The sequence below is a fragment of the Epinephelus fuscoguttatus genome, linkage group LG19 (assembly GCF_011397635.1).
Source record: "Epinephelus fuscoguttatus linkage group LG19, E.fuscoguttatus.final_Chr_v1".
Lineage (NCBI taxonomy): Eukaryota > Metazoa > Chordata > Actinopteri > Perciformes > Serranidae > Epinephelus > Epinephelus fuscoguttatus.
Window position 1 is genome coordinate 8,023,486 of NC_064770.1, and position 16,188 is coordinate 8,039,673.

The following is a 16,188-nucleotide window of genomic DNA, read 5'->3' on the forward strand; positions in this document are numbered from 1 at the left end:
TTCAGATCTGCGTAGTGAAAGCGAGGCTCATAGGGAATCACATAATAAAAAGTTAAAGCAAAACACTTGACTATTTCCACTTTAAGTACTTTGTCCTGATCATACTTACACACTTTTACTCAAGAAAAATTTCAATAAAGGACTTTTACTAGTTACGGAGCAATTCTATGGTGTGGTGTTAGTACTTTTACTGCAATAAAGAGCCTAAATACTTCCTACACCACTGGCATTGTTACGTCTATGTTTTCTCTAGACGAGCAATGTAACAATCTTAGGCTCCTAAGACAGCATGACACCAAGAAGGTTCAAGTGTGTGTGTGTGTGTGTGTGTGTGTGTGTCTAACCGTTGCTGTCCTTGACGTCCACAGTAGCCTGAGCCTCCAGCAGTGCAGACAGCAGCTCAGTGGTGCCTGTGAGGGCGGCATGGTGCAGGGCTGAAAACCTGAGAGACAAGAGGTCAAAGGTCAGACTTGTATATGATAAAAACAACCTGCAGTCGGCAATGTTCATAAAAAGACTGATTTCACCCCCAGCTGGATCATCTGAAGCACTCTGAGACACCACATCAGTTCACAGATCACACACGGAGTCTCATTAAGATCAGACTGTAAATGCAATAAAACACATCAGAGTTTGATGTTTAACAAGTCAGACTCTTGCAGACTTTATGGAAGAACAGTACTTAAAATTAAAACTCAATATGGAGCAGACCTCTCCTCTTCATCCTCTAAATCTTTGAGCAGTGTGAGCACGTTCAGGCTGCAGCTAATGATTTGTTTCATCTTGTATTATTTGTGTGATTAATGCATATATCAGAGGGCTTTAAAGATGCTTTACATTATCCACAGAGCCAGGGTTGGTTGTGCCTCAGATGGTTTTCTACATGAATACTAGTACGAACTTTTTTTAGGTTAAAAATACTTAAAATGACTCGTGAGATGAAGGGCATAGAGAAGGAAGAGGACAAAGAATTACATCAGATCAGCTGGTACAAGCGGGATTGGTGTTTTAAACGGTCTTCTGTTGTTTTGTGGTTGTGTTTCTGTACAAACCCGTTACAAAAAACTTCAAATTAAGTATAAATGGAACTCTAAAAAACTACAAATTCAGCTTCTCAAAGAAGCTACAAATTCTAAAACATAGACGCATCACACATATCTTCAACCTGAGAGCACAGAAGATCTATACAATCAGAACAGTTTAACATGGACACCCAAGATTAGTGTCACCAATTCAGTATCTGACCAAATCTCTCCCCTTTTGTTACTGAGATATGATGTGGAGTAATGGCTAGAAAAGTGTTTATGATGTCACAATGAATTTGACCTGTTGCATATAAAATGCCATCACTTCATCATCTTATCCTGTTAGACATTTGTGTGAAATGTTGTCAAAATTAGTTTATGAAGTCTGGAGTTGTGGCCTAGTCTCGCCACCAGACAATCAGAGATCTCCGTCTTCTGATAGTCTGGGGACACTCCTTTCTAAAGTGTGTTTAACACACCGGAGAAAACAGCCGGCAACAAAGCAACGCCTTTTGCATTTTTGAAAAGGACACGCCCTCCCGGAAATGTGCGCTCCCCCTTTTCTCGTCTACAAGGACACAAATACACAGAGAGCTTGAAAACAGATGCCGAGAGATTTAACTCCGTTTTATCAAACGTGTGCTCAGTCCACAGCATTGTGGAAATGAAGGGCTTACAGCGACTTTGTTTAAAACTTTTAACGCAGTCGGACTATGTTTACGAGCACAAGAGTTCAGCGAGCCACCTAAGGACCGCCCTGTGGATTTACTATTGGTTCTGCAACGTAGGGAGTTTTTTTAAACTCTGAAATTGTATCCGCCCATCTAAACACAAAATCAGGGAGAAAGACATCAGTCTTTAGTTAAACAAAGCATCTAAAGACTGACTTGTGAGTCTAGTTGTGGCCAAACACTAATGTCACAGTGACCTTCAACCACCAAATTATAATGAGTTCACCCTTGAGTCCAGGTGGTTGCTCTGACAAATTTGAAGGTGTGTTTACCAGCAATGTTCTCTGGTGTGTCTGGGCTCGCTGTATGAATGAACAGAGTCCGACTATTGTGTTACTGTATGAGTCAGACGTCGACCTGCAGCTACAGGTAAATTACCTGGGAATTCCTCAGCTCATTGATCACACCCTCTTTGATAGAACTCCTGTTTGTTGCAACCACGTCTACTATAGAGTCTATTTCTGGGAATGAGTGTCTGTGGATCAGACATAAACAGCCATTAAAGAAAGAAAAAAAATCTAGTGTGTGTGTGAGTGTACTGTTAACTCTTTCAAGCCCAGCTCCAGAAACATCCATTTATCAGCCTCTCAATGTCTAACTGAATTCAAACATAGATGTGTTGCACATTTTTCAGCATCATGAAAACAGTTTGAAGATGAAGATTTATTTGAGGTGACAAGTTATGTAGAGTGGCAGAGAGAGGGTGCTGGGTTCGAAACCACCAGCCGGCTAGGGGCCTTCAGTGTGCAGTCTGCATGTTCTTCGCGTGTCAGTGTGGGTTTTTGTGGGTACTCCAGCTTCTTCCCACAGTCCAAAGACATGCAGGTTAATTGGTTACTCTAAATTGGCTGTAGGTGTGAATGTAAATGGTTGTCTGTCTCTATGTGTCAGCCCTGTGATAGTCTGGCGACCTGTCCAGGGTGTACCCCACCTCTCGCCCAATGTCACCTGGGATAGGCTCCAGCTCCCCCGTGAGCCTTAATGAAATAAGCGGACTGAGTAGTTATACTTAAGATTTATTGTGGATTACTTTAACAGTGGGTATTCATAAGAGTATACATCTGGATTGATATATTGATTTAATGATCTACGATGGAATATCATTGAAAAAAAGTGAAAACAGAAACGTATCATCATGTTTAAGATACGCCTTTATTTTGAAATTTCCATGGCACTCCTGTGTCACCATTTCCATCCAAGCATAGGCGTCATTTAGGTATGGCGAGGTATGGCAGCTGCCATACCTTGGAATCGGGAGAAAAAAAAGGAGACAGGTTCTGTAGTCATCTTACTTGTGAGTGTCCTTCATATTTGTTGCAAGTGATCAGATGTGATATGTTAAATAGTCCGAGGCGCACTGGCTGGTTGTTTTCATTGTATTGCACTTAAATAGGTCAATAATATGCTCATCAGTGAATACGAGTGTTAGTGAGTTTATTGAATCAAATTGTTCGCCACTTCGCTCCTCCACGAGTTATGAGTTATGTGAGTTATCTGTGTGTTGTAAAAGCATTTTGCTCTGCTGCTGTGGACAGCCTGTCTAAATGATGTCTTGAAGCCTGTCTGATTGTATGTGGGTTTTTTCTTCATGTCGGCATGTTAAGCTTGTATTTTCGGGCTCTGGAGACACTCCAATAAATTTGCCTATTCAGTATTGTACCAAATTGGCCTTTGTTTTACTGTGTTTCATACACCAGACCCCTTGGTTACCTTCTAGAAATGAGCTTGTAATTAATTTATTTTCTGTATTTTCTGTGAAGTTAAACACATGACTAATGATAATTAAATGTCCGCTCACTGTCCGTGGTGCTGAAATATGCACCCGAAATAGGTCCGATGTTTTCACTGCTTTCACCAAGTTGTGCATTACATGCAGACATGAGGTATTATGAATGTGAGAAACAGCTTCATGTCCTCTGAAACAGTTTTCAATAGCATAGTATGTACTTCTGACAGGTCACAGACCAAAGTGAAGTTTTATATAAGTTCCTATTTTTGAAACTCCATCATCAGTAGCTCTGTGACGTCATGTCATATTGCCATACCTTAGCTTTTGCTGAAACGACGCCCCTGCATCCAAGTACACCTCTTTTCTAAACATTTAAACAGTACTAGCGGCCTTGCGCCACGCAGACAATGTTGAGCAGCCAAGAGAAAGACAAAGAGGATATTTAATATCATCCCATACTGATGGCAGGCTGATGAATTGAATCAAAACAAAATCATATTGTGGCAGACTCTGTGATATAATAGCTGTCCAAAGAATCAATATAATATGGAATTGTGATGAAACTTGAGATTTACACCTTTTATACTAATATACTATACTAATACTAATATATCCACATTAAGTTATTAACAGACAATTTATTGGTGTAACTCTGATACACACCAGGGGACACTTTGCAGATTTTTATCCAGATCTGTGTCACCACGGTGTGGGGAGTGTGTGCAGATGATCGTGTTAAGGCCAGCAGCAGCGTGAACACTACCCACATGCTGTGAGCAAAAATCAGCCAGATGATGCGAAATGTGTCATTTTGCGTCATCAATTGCGCATGTCGTGTCATCCAGCAGATTTTGGCTGGCAGACGGGCGGGGAGCTCCAGGAGCTGCCTGGCTTAAAATCAGCAAAGTATGCCTTTAAACTGTCTGCTACATCCCACCACGTTGATAATCATTAACATGTATTAGTGATGAAACTAGGGTTGAGCTGTATGACATTGACAGAGCAATACTGTTTCTACTACAGGTGGGAATCACCAGAGGATCCATGATACAATATTATCAACACACTGAAGTCATGATATAATATTACTGCAATTTTAAATATGTTGTGATACGATTGATTAAATATACTGCGATATATTGTGATTTCTTACCTTTTTTTTTTCAACTGTAAATTACGTCCCCAAAGGAAAACTTTGTCAACATCTGTTTTATGTAAGTAACATTAAGTTTTCAGTCTGTTCATCTCACTTCAGCCATTTTTTGCAGCAGCAAAATCTAATGGACTGAAAAAGCAATTCATTAAATTTTTCTAGTAGACTACCTACAGTTTAATTTATATTTGTCACGCCAATAACTTATCTATTAAAAAAGAATTGATCCTTGGCACTGTGTATCGATATGATATTGCCACATAACAATATTGCAATACTATGCTGTATTGATTTTTCCACCCACCCCTAATTTCTACCATGGGAGCTTTTGTAACAAATTATTGATATGAGGGAGAATAACTAAAATAGAGTTGTGTAGCTTGGTCCTAGTAACTGTTACTGTCCCATTTACAGAGCCAGGACTGAATGAACACAAGATTTTTTCTTTTCAGCCCACACACAGAGCGGAGAGCTAGCAGACCATGAGGAGATATTCACTGAGTTTGACCAGAAGTGTTCTGGATTAGAATCGCTGACTGCACCTTAAAGAGGTCAAAATGAGCTCAACCTCAACCAACTACAACAGTAAAATCGTGTTTTTACATTAATGCATGAGGCATTATAATCTAATTCAAAATCTAATGACATAACATACAATAGCGTAACAGCCACAGGGGACATTTTTCTACTTTTAATAGTTTAAATAATTACATTTATAAGTACATACTTTAACTAAAGTAACATTTGCAGTGAAGTGCTTTTACTTGCAACAGAGTGTTTTTAAAGTGTGCTATTAGTACTTCTACCAAAATAAAGGATCTGATTGAATCTCCCAACCGACCCACCACATGAGAAACTCAGACAGGAGAGGAAAAAAAGCTACAGGCTACATGTGCTGGTCCATAAATAAAGCAGGCAGAGACATTAGAGGAGAAAGAAATGAATAAAGACGGAGAGGAAGGGCTGTTCTTAGTGCTTCCTTTCTCTCTGTTGCGTAATGTGAGCACTGGTATTCATGTGGCACAGTAAAAGACAGTGCCGAGGGCAGCTCCGACTATAATGGATGAATTACTAAGAGAGGTTACAGAGAGCAGGAGAGAGTGGCAGGAAGAGGAGAAGAAGAACTCCTTCAGTCGTCTGAGTCAGGAGGGTTTAAAGCGAGCTGGGAGGAAGTCTCGTCCGTGTTGTGGTGGAGTCATAGGAGTCAGATAATTAGTGTGAAAAGGAGAGCAGAGTCCCTGAAGGCAGCTAATGAAGACTTTTCATTATCAGCAGAGGATCACAGACACAGGCAGCAGCGGAAGCATTCAGATCCTTCACTTTATTATAAGTACTAATATCACACTGTATAAATACTTAAGACATGCATTCAAAACTTTACTTAGGTTCAAGTATGTAAGTATTATTAGCAGTGTTTTACTATTATATCTGATGTTTGTTTTTAGGAGTTTGATCCACACCAGAGACTAAAAGTTAGAATATCTCCACAGCTACATCAAGCAGAAAACATCCGTACTTTTATGTTTTATTTGTTAAGGCAGATTTTGAATACAAGACTTTTACTTGTGATGGAGTTTTTCTACATAAATGTATTGATACTTCTTAAGTAAAAGATCAGAGTACTTCTTCCTCACATGGTGTAAGTGTTTTAACCAGTAAGGTAGACGGGACCCTCAGCTGGCTCCTGTTTGAAGCTGCAGGCCACCACACAGGTAGGAGGAGACAATCCCTCCTCTGTCCTGCTGACCTGACAGTCCTCAGACTTGTTAACTGTGGGTCTTCCCAATAATCCCCCCTCTGGGAGATGGAGGCTCTCTGTGACCACCACTTAACATTGAGGAGGAGGGTGTGACCCTCTCTACAAAGGCCTTGACCAGACGGAGTGAGGAGGAAATGCATGGACAATATATATATATATATACACACACACACACACACACATATATATATATATATATATATATATATAGATTCAACAAGGTGCTGGAAACATTCCTCAGAGATTGTGGTCCATACTGACATGACAGCATCACTCAGTTTCTGCAGATTTGTCAGCTGCACATCCATGATGTGAATCTCCTGTTCCACCACATCCCAAAGGTGCTCTATTGGATTGAGATCTGGTGACTGTGGAGGCCATTGGAGTACAGTGAACTCATTGTCATGCTCAAGAAACCAGTTTGAGATGATTTGAGCTTTGTGACATGGAGCGTTATCCTGCTGGAAGTAGCCATCAGAAGATGGGTGCACTGTGGTCATAAAGGGATGGACACGGTCAGCAACAATACTCAGGTAGGCTGTGGTGTTTAACCCATGCTCAGTTGGTACTAAGGGGCCCAAAGTGTGCCAAGAAAATATCCCCCACACCATTACACCACCACCACCACCACCAGCAGCCTGAACCATCCATACAAGGCAGGATGGATCCATGCTTTCATGCTGTTTACACCAAATTATGACCCTACCAGCTGAATGTCACAGCAGCATACAAGACTCATCAGACCAGGCAATGTTTTTCCAATTTTCTATTGTCCAGTTTTGGTGAGCCTGTGTGAATTGTAGTCTCAGTTCCCTGTTCTTAGCTGACAGGAGTGGCACCTGGTGTGGTCTTCTGCTGCTGTAGCCCATCTGCTTCAAGGTTCAACATGTTGTTGGTTCAGAGATGGTCTTCTGCATACCTTGGTTGTAACGAGTGGTTATTTGAGTTACTGTTGCCTTTCTATCATCTTAAACCAATCCGGCCATTCTCCTCTGACCTCTGGCATCAACAAGGCATGCTCACCCAGAGAACTGCTGCTCACTGGATATCTTCTCTTTCTCAGACCATCCTCTGTAAACCCTAGAGATGGTTGTGCATGAAAATCCCAGTAGATCAGCAGTTTCTGAAATACTCAGACCAGCCCGTCTGCCACCAACAATCATGGCACCTTCAAAGGCACTTAAATCATTCAAATCATTTCTGATGCTCGGTTTGTACTACAGCAGGTTGTCTTGACCATGTCTACATGACTAAATGCATTGAGTTGCTGCCACAGGTTTAGCCATTTGCGTTAATGAGCAGTTTAGCAGGTGCACCTAATTAAGTGGCCAGTGAGTGTATATATAGTTTTCTGTAAGATCCTCTATAAAGTATATATAAAGTTGTAATGTCAATGTGACTATCAACAGATCAGTTTTACTGTTTATTGCTGCTGGGCACCACATATCACATGAAAAAACAAAATGGAGACTCCGACTCTCTAAATGAGCTGAAGTTGAGCTGCGCTGCACATGTAGACTATGTGGCTGCTCTAACCAGTCAACATGGGCATGAAAATGAAAAGCGGGAGGTGCTGCCTTGCACACGCACTGCTCAGCCAGGCAGTGTGTCCTGGGTGTAACGCTAGCTAACCACCTGCAGACCATAATCCATAGTCCTAAGTGATTCAGGTCTTTTTGTTGTTCTCACTCAACAGTTTGCACAAGAATTCTCATCTGTTGTCTGATGTTTTAGCTGTTCTGCACTTTGCGACAGAAAATTTGCCCAAGCTTGAAACCAATATGCTCTTTTTTGGCCATGCCACCTAACCCTAACAAAAAGGTGTGTACCTCTTCTATCCATGCCTTCAATGAATCTAATAAACAGATATATTTTTATTATATTTGACAAACATTTAGACATTTGGTTTAAAAGCAGTTTGTTTAACAAAACCCACGTTGAACTCTACTGAAAACCCAACAATTATGTGTGGTTATTGTTTGTGTGACTGACTTTTAATATTGTACATTATACAACAGTTAGTTCCGGCCCTGCAATCTGATTGGTCGAGAGACAGCATAACCGTGATGATACTGGAGTACAACATCATGGTTATTTCACTGTCTATGTATCACTCCGCCTCACAGCTGATTGCAATCAACAATCAAATCAAAACTGACGGTTAGTGTCAGTTAGGTCAGCAGTTGCGTTGTAGGCTAATTAATTCATCCACTGTCAAACAGCCAAAAATATGGATTTATTTCCTAAAATAAGTTTTGAATTGAACTATGAATGGTCATCAGAGGAAGATGAGGGAGAGGAGAAGCTGAATCCATCTGAGCACACATCCAGGTTTGTCAGTGTTTCATCAGCGGAGCTCAATGACTTGGAGAAAAGCAACATACAGTATCTCACATAAGTGAGTACACCCCTCCCATTTTTGCAAATATTTTATTTTATCTTTTCATGGGACAACACTATAGAAATGACACTTTGATATAACTTAAAGTAGTCAGTGTACAGCTTGTATAGTAGTATAGATTTACCTTCCTCTGAAAATTACTCAAAACACAGCCATCAACATCTAAACAGCTGGCAACATAAGTGAGTACACCCCACAGTGAACATGTCCAAATTGTGCCTAAAGTGTCAATATTTTGTTTGCCAACCATTATTAGCTAGCACTGCCTTAACCCTTTGGGCATGGAATTCACCAGAGCTCACAGGTTGCTTCAGGAATCCTCTCCCACTCCTCTATGATGACATCATGGAACAGATGGATGTGAAGACACCTTGTGCTCCTCCACCTTCAGCTTGAGGATGGCCCACAGGTGCACAGGTGAGTTTAGGGCTGGATACATACTTGGCCAGTCCATCACCTTCACTTTCAGCTTCCTCACCAAGGCAGTTGTCATCTACTAGGTGTGTTTTGGGTTATTATCATGTTGGAAAACTGCATTGCAGCAGTTTCTGAAGAGGAGCGATCATGCTCTGCTTGGAATTCATGTTTCCCTAAATGAACCGAGCTCCCCAGAGCCAGAAGCACTCATGCAGCCCCAAACCATGATGCTGCCACCACTATACTTGACTGTAGGCAAAGGACAGTTGTCTTGGTGCTCTTTCAGCATGTGTGGCACCTTGGTGAAGAGCACCAAGACAACTGTCCCTTGCCTACAGTCAAGTATAGTGGTGACAGCATCATGGTTTGGGGCTGCATGAGTGCTGCTGTCTCCGGCCTGCGGCCTCATGCCTATGACCGAATCACAGCCGTGACGATATACGAGTATAACATCACTCCCTCTCGTGTGATATTGCTTAAGTATGTGCGTAATCTATTCTCTCCAGCAGAGGAGATGTTGAATTCAATAGATCCTGAATAAATAAAGTTACTCACTGACAAGAATTCACTTGTATTTCTGTCACACTGAAAAAGCATCAGAATTCAAAGGTCCTCATGAAACATTACCATTCCTTTAAAAAAACTGCCTTTAAACAAAGAATTATTGCACAGAAAATATTTTTGAGTCAATGTTCTTCTGCCTGACACCACTTCCAAATTAGGTTTCTGAGAACATATTCATACTACAAACTTAATCTTGTGATATTTAATTAGTGATAAACACCCAGAGTATGAGTCTGAACTACATGGAGGCCTTTAACTGACCCATCACAGACCGGATGTTTTCAGTCTCACTTCACTGCAAATGAGTTATGACTTTTCTCCTCAGATGTCTGAACATGTGAGAGCTGAACAGACTGAGGTTTTAACAGCAGATTTACAGTGTGTTCATGTTGACAGCTCAGAGCGTGGTTCATTTGTTTTGTTTATGATGGTATTACTAACAACTTTTACAAGCTGTTCTTTATGAGTGCAGGTCGGGCATGTTGGCACATGGAGAACATTTACAGTAACAAGATCACACAGACCTCACTACACATGGTGGAGGAAGTACCCAGATCCTTTACTCCAGTTTAAGAACTACTACCACTCTGTACAAATACTCTGTTACAAGTAGAAAGTCTTTCACTGAAAATGTTACTAGTAAAAGTATGCAAGTATTAATTTTTTTTTAAATATAGCTTTTATACGTGTTTTAGCCTGAGATTTATATGATAGTTAAAAAAAGGAAAATATACACAGATATACATACAGAAAAAAAACCCTGTGGCACCCAAAGGTACAATATTTAAGCGCTCCCCCTGAGTATCTCAAATAAAGCTTACTGTGGAGCTCCTGTCTCTCTCAGGGGAGCCTAGCTTCACGTAGCTCTCTATATTTCAAACCCTGAAAATGAGATTAATTGTGTCTGACAGGCTGGTAACGTTTCCACTTGTGGTGCTTTGGAGTTTTAGTCTTGCTTACTTCATTGTTTTGTTTTAAGTTTTCTAAACTTGTTTCTAAACCCCAAAATTTCTAATTTCAGTACCTAGTTTGCTTTTGTCCTATTTTGGGATTTAGGTTTACAAAGTCTGCATGAAACCCAGATGAGACCCAGATGACTGTCAGTCCGCAGCATTCAGATGATAAATCTGTTGGGAAACTGAATGAGTTTGTGTTACAGCAGCCGTACGGTTTCTCTACCCTCCTCAGACGTGTGACGGCGGCTCGTAGCTTGGGGTCTCTCCTCCCTGACAAAAGAGCAGAGCTCCCACTACCACAGCGATTCACAGGGAATCATTCCAGCTCTGCTCTCCATAGAAACACAAGCAAACACAGAGCCAACAGACTCAAATACTAATTTGTCTCACGGGGATGCAGAAAAGGAGCTCCTTTATACCCAGTTTGTTTCTCACACACACACAGTGGCATGTCAATAAAGACAAATAATCTCGGTGATGAATGGCCGACCTGCACAAACACTAACACGCCTTTAATAACCCTGACTTTACCTCAGGTCTGTCTGCACACTTCCTGTCTCTTCACAGAATAAAACTTTCCCTCAATCATAACAGGAGTAACAGGTGTGCTGATACACCTGGAGAGGAGGGGCTGCACACTGTAATTAATCCTTGGTGCTGAAAACTTGGCGAAATGTAAAACTGTGTGAGCCAGGAGGAAAGTATGTCAGCTATTGTTCAGACGAGGCGAGCTGGATGCCTTTCTGTTTCATTAAACATAACCTCAGGCTCTGTTCTTTTCCTTCGTCTGATGTGGTTCTGTTCTGAATGTTACCGTTTTACTAGTTCACTTATTCAGAGTGTTGCGCTCTATGTCAACAAGATGCTCAACAGAAGACGCCGAATCCCTCAGAGAGTTTAACGATCAAATGAATAAATTAACTGACAGAGAGCTCAGACGGCCAACGAAGCTGCACAAATTTGTTATTTTAATTTTATGTGCAGAAATTGTTTTTGCAATGTTAAGAAACTCTTAAAATGCTCATTCCTGCTATCAGCTGTTTCCTGTTTATCCACCGCCAGTGGCTCACACGTGTGGCGTCATCAACAGGCCCTCCCGTTGCGGAAGGCCGCCTCAGTCTGTTTAAACTAAAAAGGTTCCGCCAATATGTCTACCCTACAAGGCGTAAAATTGGGCACCTCGGATCAACTCGCCAATCCGGCTCTGTGGGTCTAAACGCTCGCAGCTTGCCTGCAAAATGTCCCAACATTCGCTGAAAATCTGTCTGTAAAAGGGGCTATAGATAACTTTTTCTTTGACCCATGTCTGAACTTTCCACCAAAAGTTCAAGAAATCTTATGGATTTAAATCACATTAATTATGTATACACTGCTCAATAAAAATTAAGGGAACACTTTATCCTCACAGTATAACAACAAGTTCAATTTCATCTGCTTTGGCTCAAATACAAGTAAAAACTGGTGCAAGACAACCCCCTAAAAAAGGGAATGGTTTAATATATTGCTGCCGTTAATACAGACAATTGCTCTCTCCTTATCCTTCCTGACTGATTCTTCTCTAGTTTTGTGTTCTGCTAGTGTTCTTGTCACTACTGGTAGCATGAGGCGGTACCTGCAGCCTAATTGGGTTGCACAGGTAGTCCAGCTCCTACAGGATGGCACATCCATACCTGCGGTCACAAGAAGGTTTGCTGTGTCTGGAGGAGATACCAGGAGACCAGCCTTTATAAGGAGAGCTGGACAGGGCCGTAGAAGGGCATCAACCCAGCAGCAGGCCAAGTATCTGCTCCTTTGTGTGAGGAGAAACAGGAGGAGCACTGCCAGAGCCCTACAAAATGACCTCCAGCAGACTAATGGTGTGCATGTTTCTGACCTTTCTGTAACATCCTCCAGAATGAGCAGATTGGTGGTGAGTCAGTGATGGTCTGGAGAGGCATATCCTTGACCTCTGTGTCATAGCCAACAATACCCTGATTGCTGTTAGGTACTGGGATGAAATCCACAGAGCGACTGTCAAAGCTTTTTTGAGCAGTGTATTATGATATAAGATGCAAAACTAACGCAAGTATTTAAATAAAACTTAAATATAGCAAGGCCACATGCCAATCTGCCGGTGGCTTTCATTGTCACTGGCAATGCTGTAATTTGGCAGATTTTCAATTGGCTCTAGGGCTGTTGCTCAACCTACAGATTGTACTTTTCGCATGAACCCCACCACAGACGAGATGAGTATAGAAGTGGATGGACAGACAGACCCAAAACGTCTTATGAAACATCATTTTAGTGTACTGTTTGGCTGTAATATGAGAATCTGAGAACAGGAATTTGGTGCCATACTGTTTCCTATATTGTAAAATAGAGGCTGAAAAAACTGGTCAAGGTAAAACTAAGCAGTTCTGATCAAATATGGACCAAGATACTGTTACTGTGTTGCTGATTTCTCTTCTCAAATGTTTTGAGAAATATTTTTCTGCTTGCCATTTAACTGTAAAACAAGATCTTTTGTTACCAGCTGGCAGTAATATTGTGTCCTGTATCAAAACAACCAACATTACGTCAGTCACCAATGGAAGCCTTTTTTGGTCCAATGTGGCGCAGTGCATTCTGGTAGGTGTAGGTTTTCCACCTTTTGAGCAAAAGCCCTTTTCCTTTGTTTCCTCAAGTCATGTAATGTCAATTTTAAATGTATTTGTGTCTTTCTTTGCATAGACAGCATACTTTTATGAGAATACCACCTTGCCAGCAGTGTAATACTTTTTTTATATCATTTGAATATCTTAAATTATAATTAAAGATAATGTGGTTATGTCCCCTACTTCGATAATTAGTAAATAATAACAAACTAACACTCTAAACTAAGGTGGTGAACATGTCAAACATTATAAATATAGAAAGCTGTGATTTATATTTCATGTTTGACAGGAAACAGACGTTTTAACTTTCGTTCATCACTTTTATTTTATTTACAAACTTTGTTTTAATAATGTCAAAAGCTGTTATTATCCAAGTAATTAATTAATTAATACCTGATTTTGCCTGTTAACTTTTCTGACTGGGATTTGCTCAATGCTGAAACTATTAGTCCATTAATTTATTAACAGCGATTCTAAAAGATGAATTATTTAGTCATTCTAAGGTTAAGTGAAAACATGTTAGACATTCTCTGGCCACAGCCCAACATCCACTTCAGCTGTAAACTGGTGAAAATGACCCTTTAATCCAAACAGATGTTAACAGAATCATTTTTCAGTGGAGTCACACAAACTCCTGATGGTTTGACAGCAGCGACACAACAGAAACACCCGCACAAAAAATAAAACTGACTCGTGAGAACAGGGTCTCTGTCTGCTGACTGACTGTGTACAAACATGATCCGACGTGCTGGGTGAACACTGGAGGATTGTGGGAAGTTAGTGTGTTATGGGTGTTGTTTTTAGATGCAGCGGCGTGATTACTGCAGCGAGGCGGAGCTCCATCGCCCAGCGAGCCGCCAGCAGCTCTGATGAATAATGAAAAACTCTTTTCCAACGTCCCTGTGGAAGCTATTAGCCCCAACACACACAGACACACACACACACACACACACACACTCAAAGATTCAGACATGCTAATGTTGCTGCAACATTGCAACAACTTTCCCATTTAAACAGAAAGTGTCTCGTCACTACAACCTCCTGCGTCCAAATGTCCCCACAGAATAAAGCGCAGGATCAAAGCTCCTCATTTTTACATGTTGTAAGCATCAATACTGTTGAATTTGCCAACTAACAAAATTCAGCTCCTGAAGTCCCCCTCCACTCAGAAATGTGTTTTTCTACTGTTTATGTCTGCTCTTGACTACACTGACTTGTAACTCCACAAAGTTTGTCACTAGCTGTGTTTTCGCATTCCTCTACTGTGATCTACTGAGATCTGTGCACTTCACTAAAATCTGAGATTCAAATGAACACAGTTGACAAAAAGTCAACGTTCATAAAATAATAAAATAACTGTTGTTGACTTCAGCAATTTTTTATCCATGTAATAATTTCCTACAAATCCTCAATTGTTTACTGTAAAAAACAATTAATTATATGTCTAACATCGACTCATGTAGAAGTCAAACTACAGTTTTCACAGTGTTGTTTATGTTCCCCCTGACGGTGAAGTGACCCCCTGTAGAAGAACTAATGGGCCTAATTGACTCTGTCTCCACCTATCAGCTCTGTGAACTCTTTCCTGACTCATTTCTCACATGCCTCGGCTGTCAACGCTGCATTAAGTCATCCAGGCTCTTTGGAAACGCCCAGTCTTGGTCCGGCCCTATGCTCCCTGACCTTTGACCTCTCTGGCTCCCCTCTGACCCTCTGAGGAGCTAAACAAAGGAGGCCAACACTTGACGACGTCTCAGGACTGATGTTTCTCTAACTCTGGTGTTTTACGGCACTCTCAGACTCCCAGCTCGTCATCTCTCTTTGAGCTTTTGTTACGACGACGGTGTTGACTTAAAGCTGAAAAGGCTGCGACAGTTGTTTTAACAGGAGGACATTAAATCACAGACTCATGAGCACTGGGATGAACTCAGACAGGAGACTCTTTCTGCTTGTGAAATACATACACTATGGATCAAGCCAATCACCAGAAAAAAAAATACTGGCATAGTACATTTCTGCAATCCAGGGACACATTACATTTGTACATGAATATGTGGCGGATACGTTGAAACTATACGTTGAAAAGTTTACATTTCAACAAAGCTGTGGTTAACGTGTGGTTGGGTTTAGGCACAAACACCACTTGGATATGGTTAGGAAGAGAAAAGATCATATTTTGGCTTAAAATATCCCATTTTGGGGCACAATCCCACCTGGAAACACAGCGATGTCTCTGTAAAAAAACAACTGCTCTTCGTGGCACCATCCCTGTTGCAGAAACAGCGATGGGTCACAAAAATCACTACGTTTGTTGCCCAAAAAGCTGCTGTAAAACTGCAATGGGTTGCTAAATCACGACCAGTGTTGTTGTTTGTTGGTCTCGAACAGTTGTCCGCACTGGTCCACAGCTTGGAAGCCATCCCTCCTAGGTGACACACCATCCCCTCCACCTCCTGATTACAAAGTCAGCTCATATACTGTACAATAACACTTAAGAAACGCTGATATGATAAGTATGACACATGCAAATGTGATGTATTCATGGTTTTGCAGAAAGGTACAATGCTAACAAAGCTGTATATATGGATGTTAACTATATTTTGTTTAGGAACTATCCTTTTACAGCTTTTTGTATTAAAACAACTTAAACGTCTGCTGTTTTCTGCCCTTTTTTTTTTTTTAACTGTCAACAAATTCCATTAAAAGACCAAAAACATGCTAGCTGGTCTCTTAATGTTGTCTGATTTGCTTTCTGTGGCTCTCAGCTCTAAACCAAATGGTTCAATCCACTGGTGCTGACAATGAAAATATATAAATATA

At 40.9% G+C, this 16,188-nt stretch overlaps 1 protein-coding gene across 7 annotated transcripts in view; it reads right to left on the bottom strand.

The window, feature by feature from the left end:
* Positions 1-16,188, bottom strand: part of LOC125879583 (caskin-2-like) — an 83,788-nt gene that overhangs the window by 28,129 nt on the left and 39,471 nt on the right. For all 7 annotated transcript variants that reach the window (XM_049561536.1, XM_049561535.1, XM_049561534.1 and 4 more), the window contains exon 4: positions 345-442. In XM_049561536.1, coding sequence (XP_049417493.1) covers positions 345-442 — 98 coding nt within the window. The remainder of the gene's footprint in view (positions 1-344; positions 443-16,188) is intronic.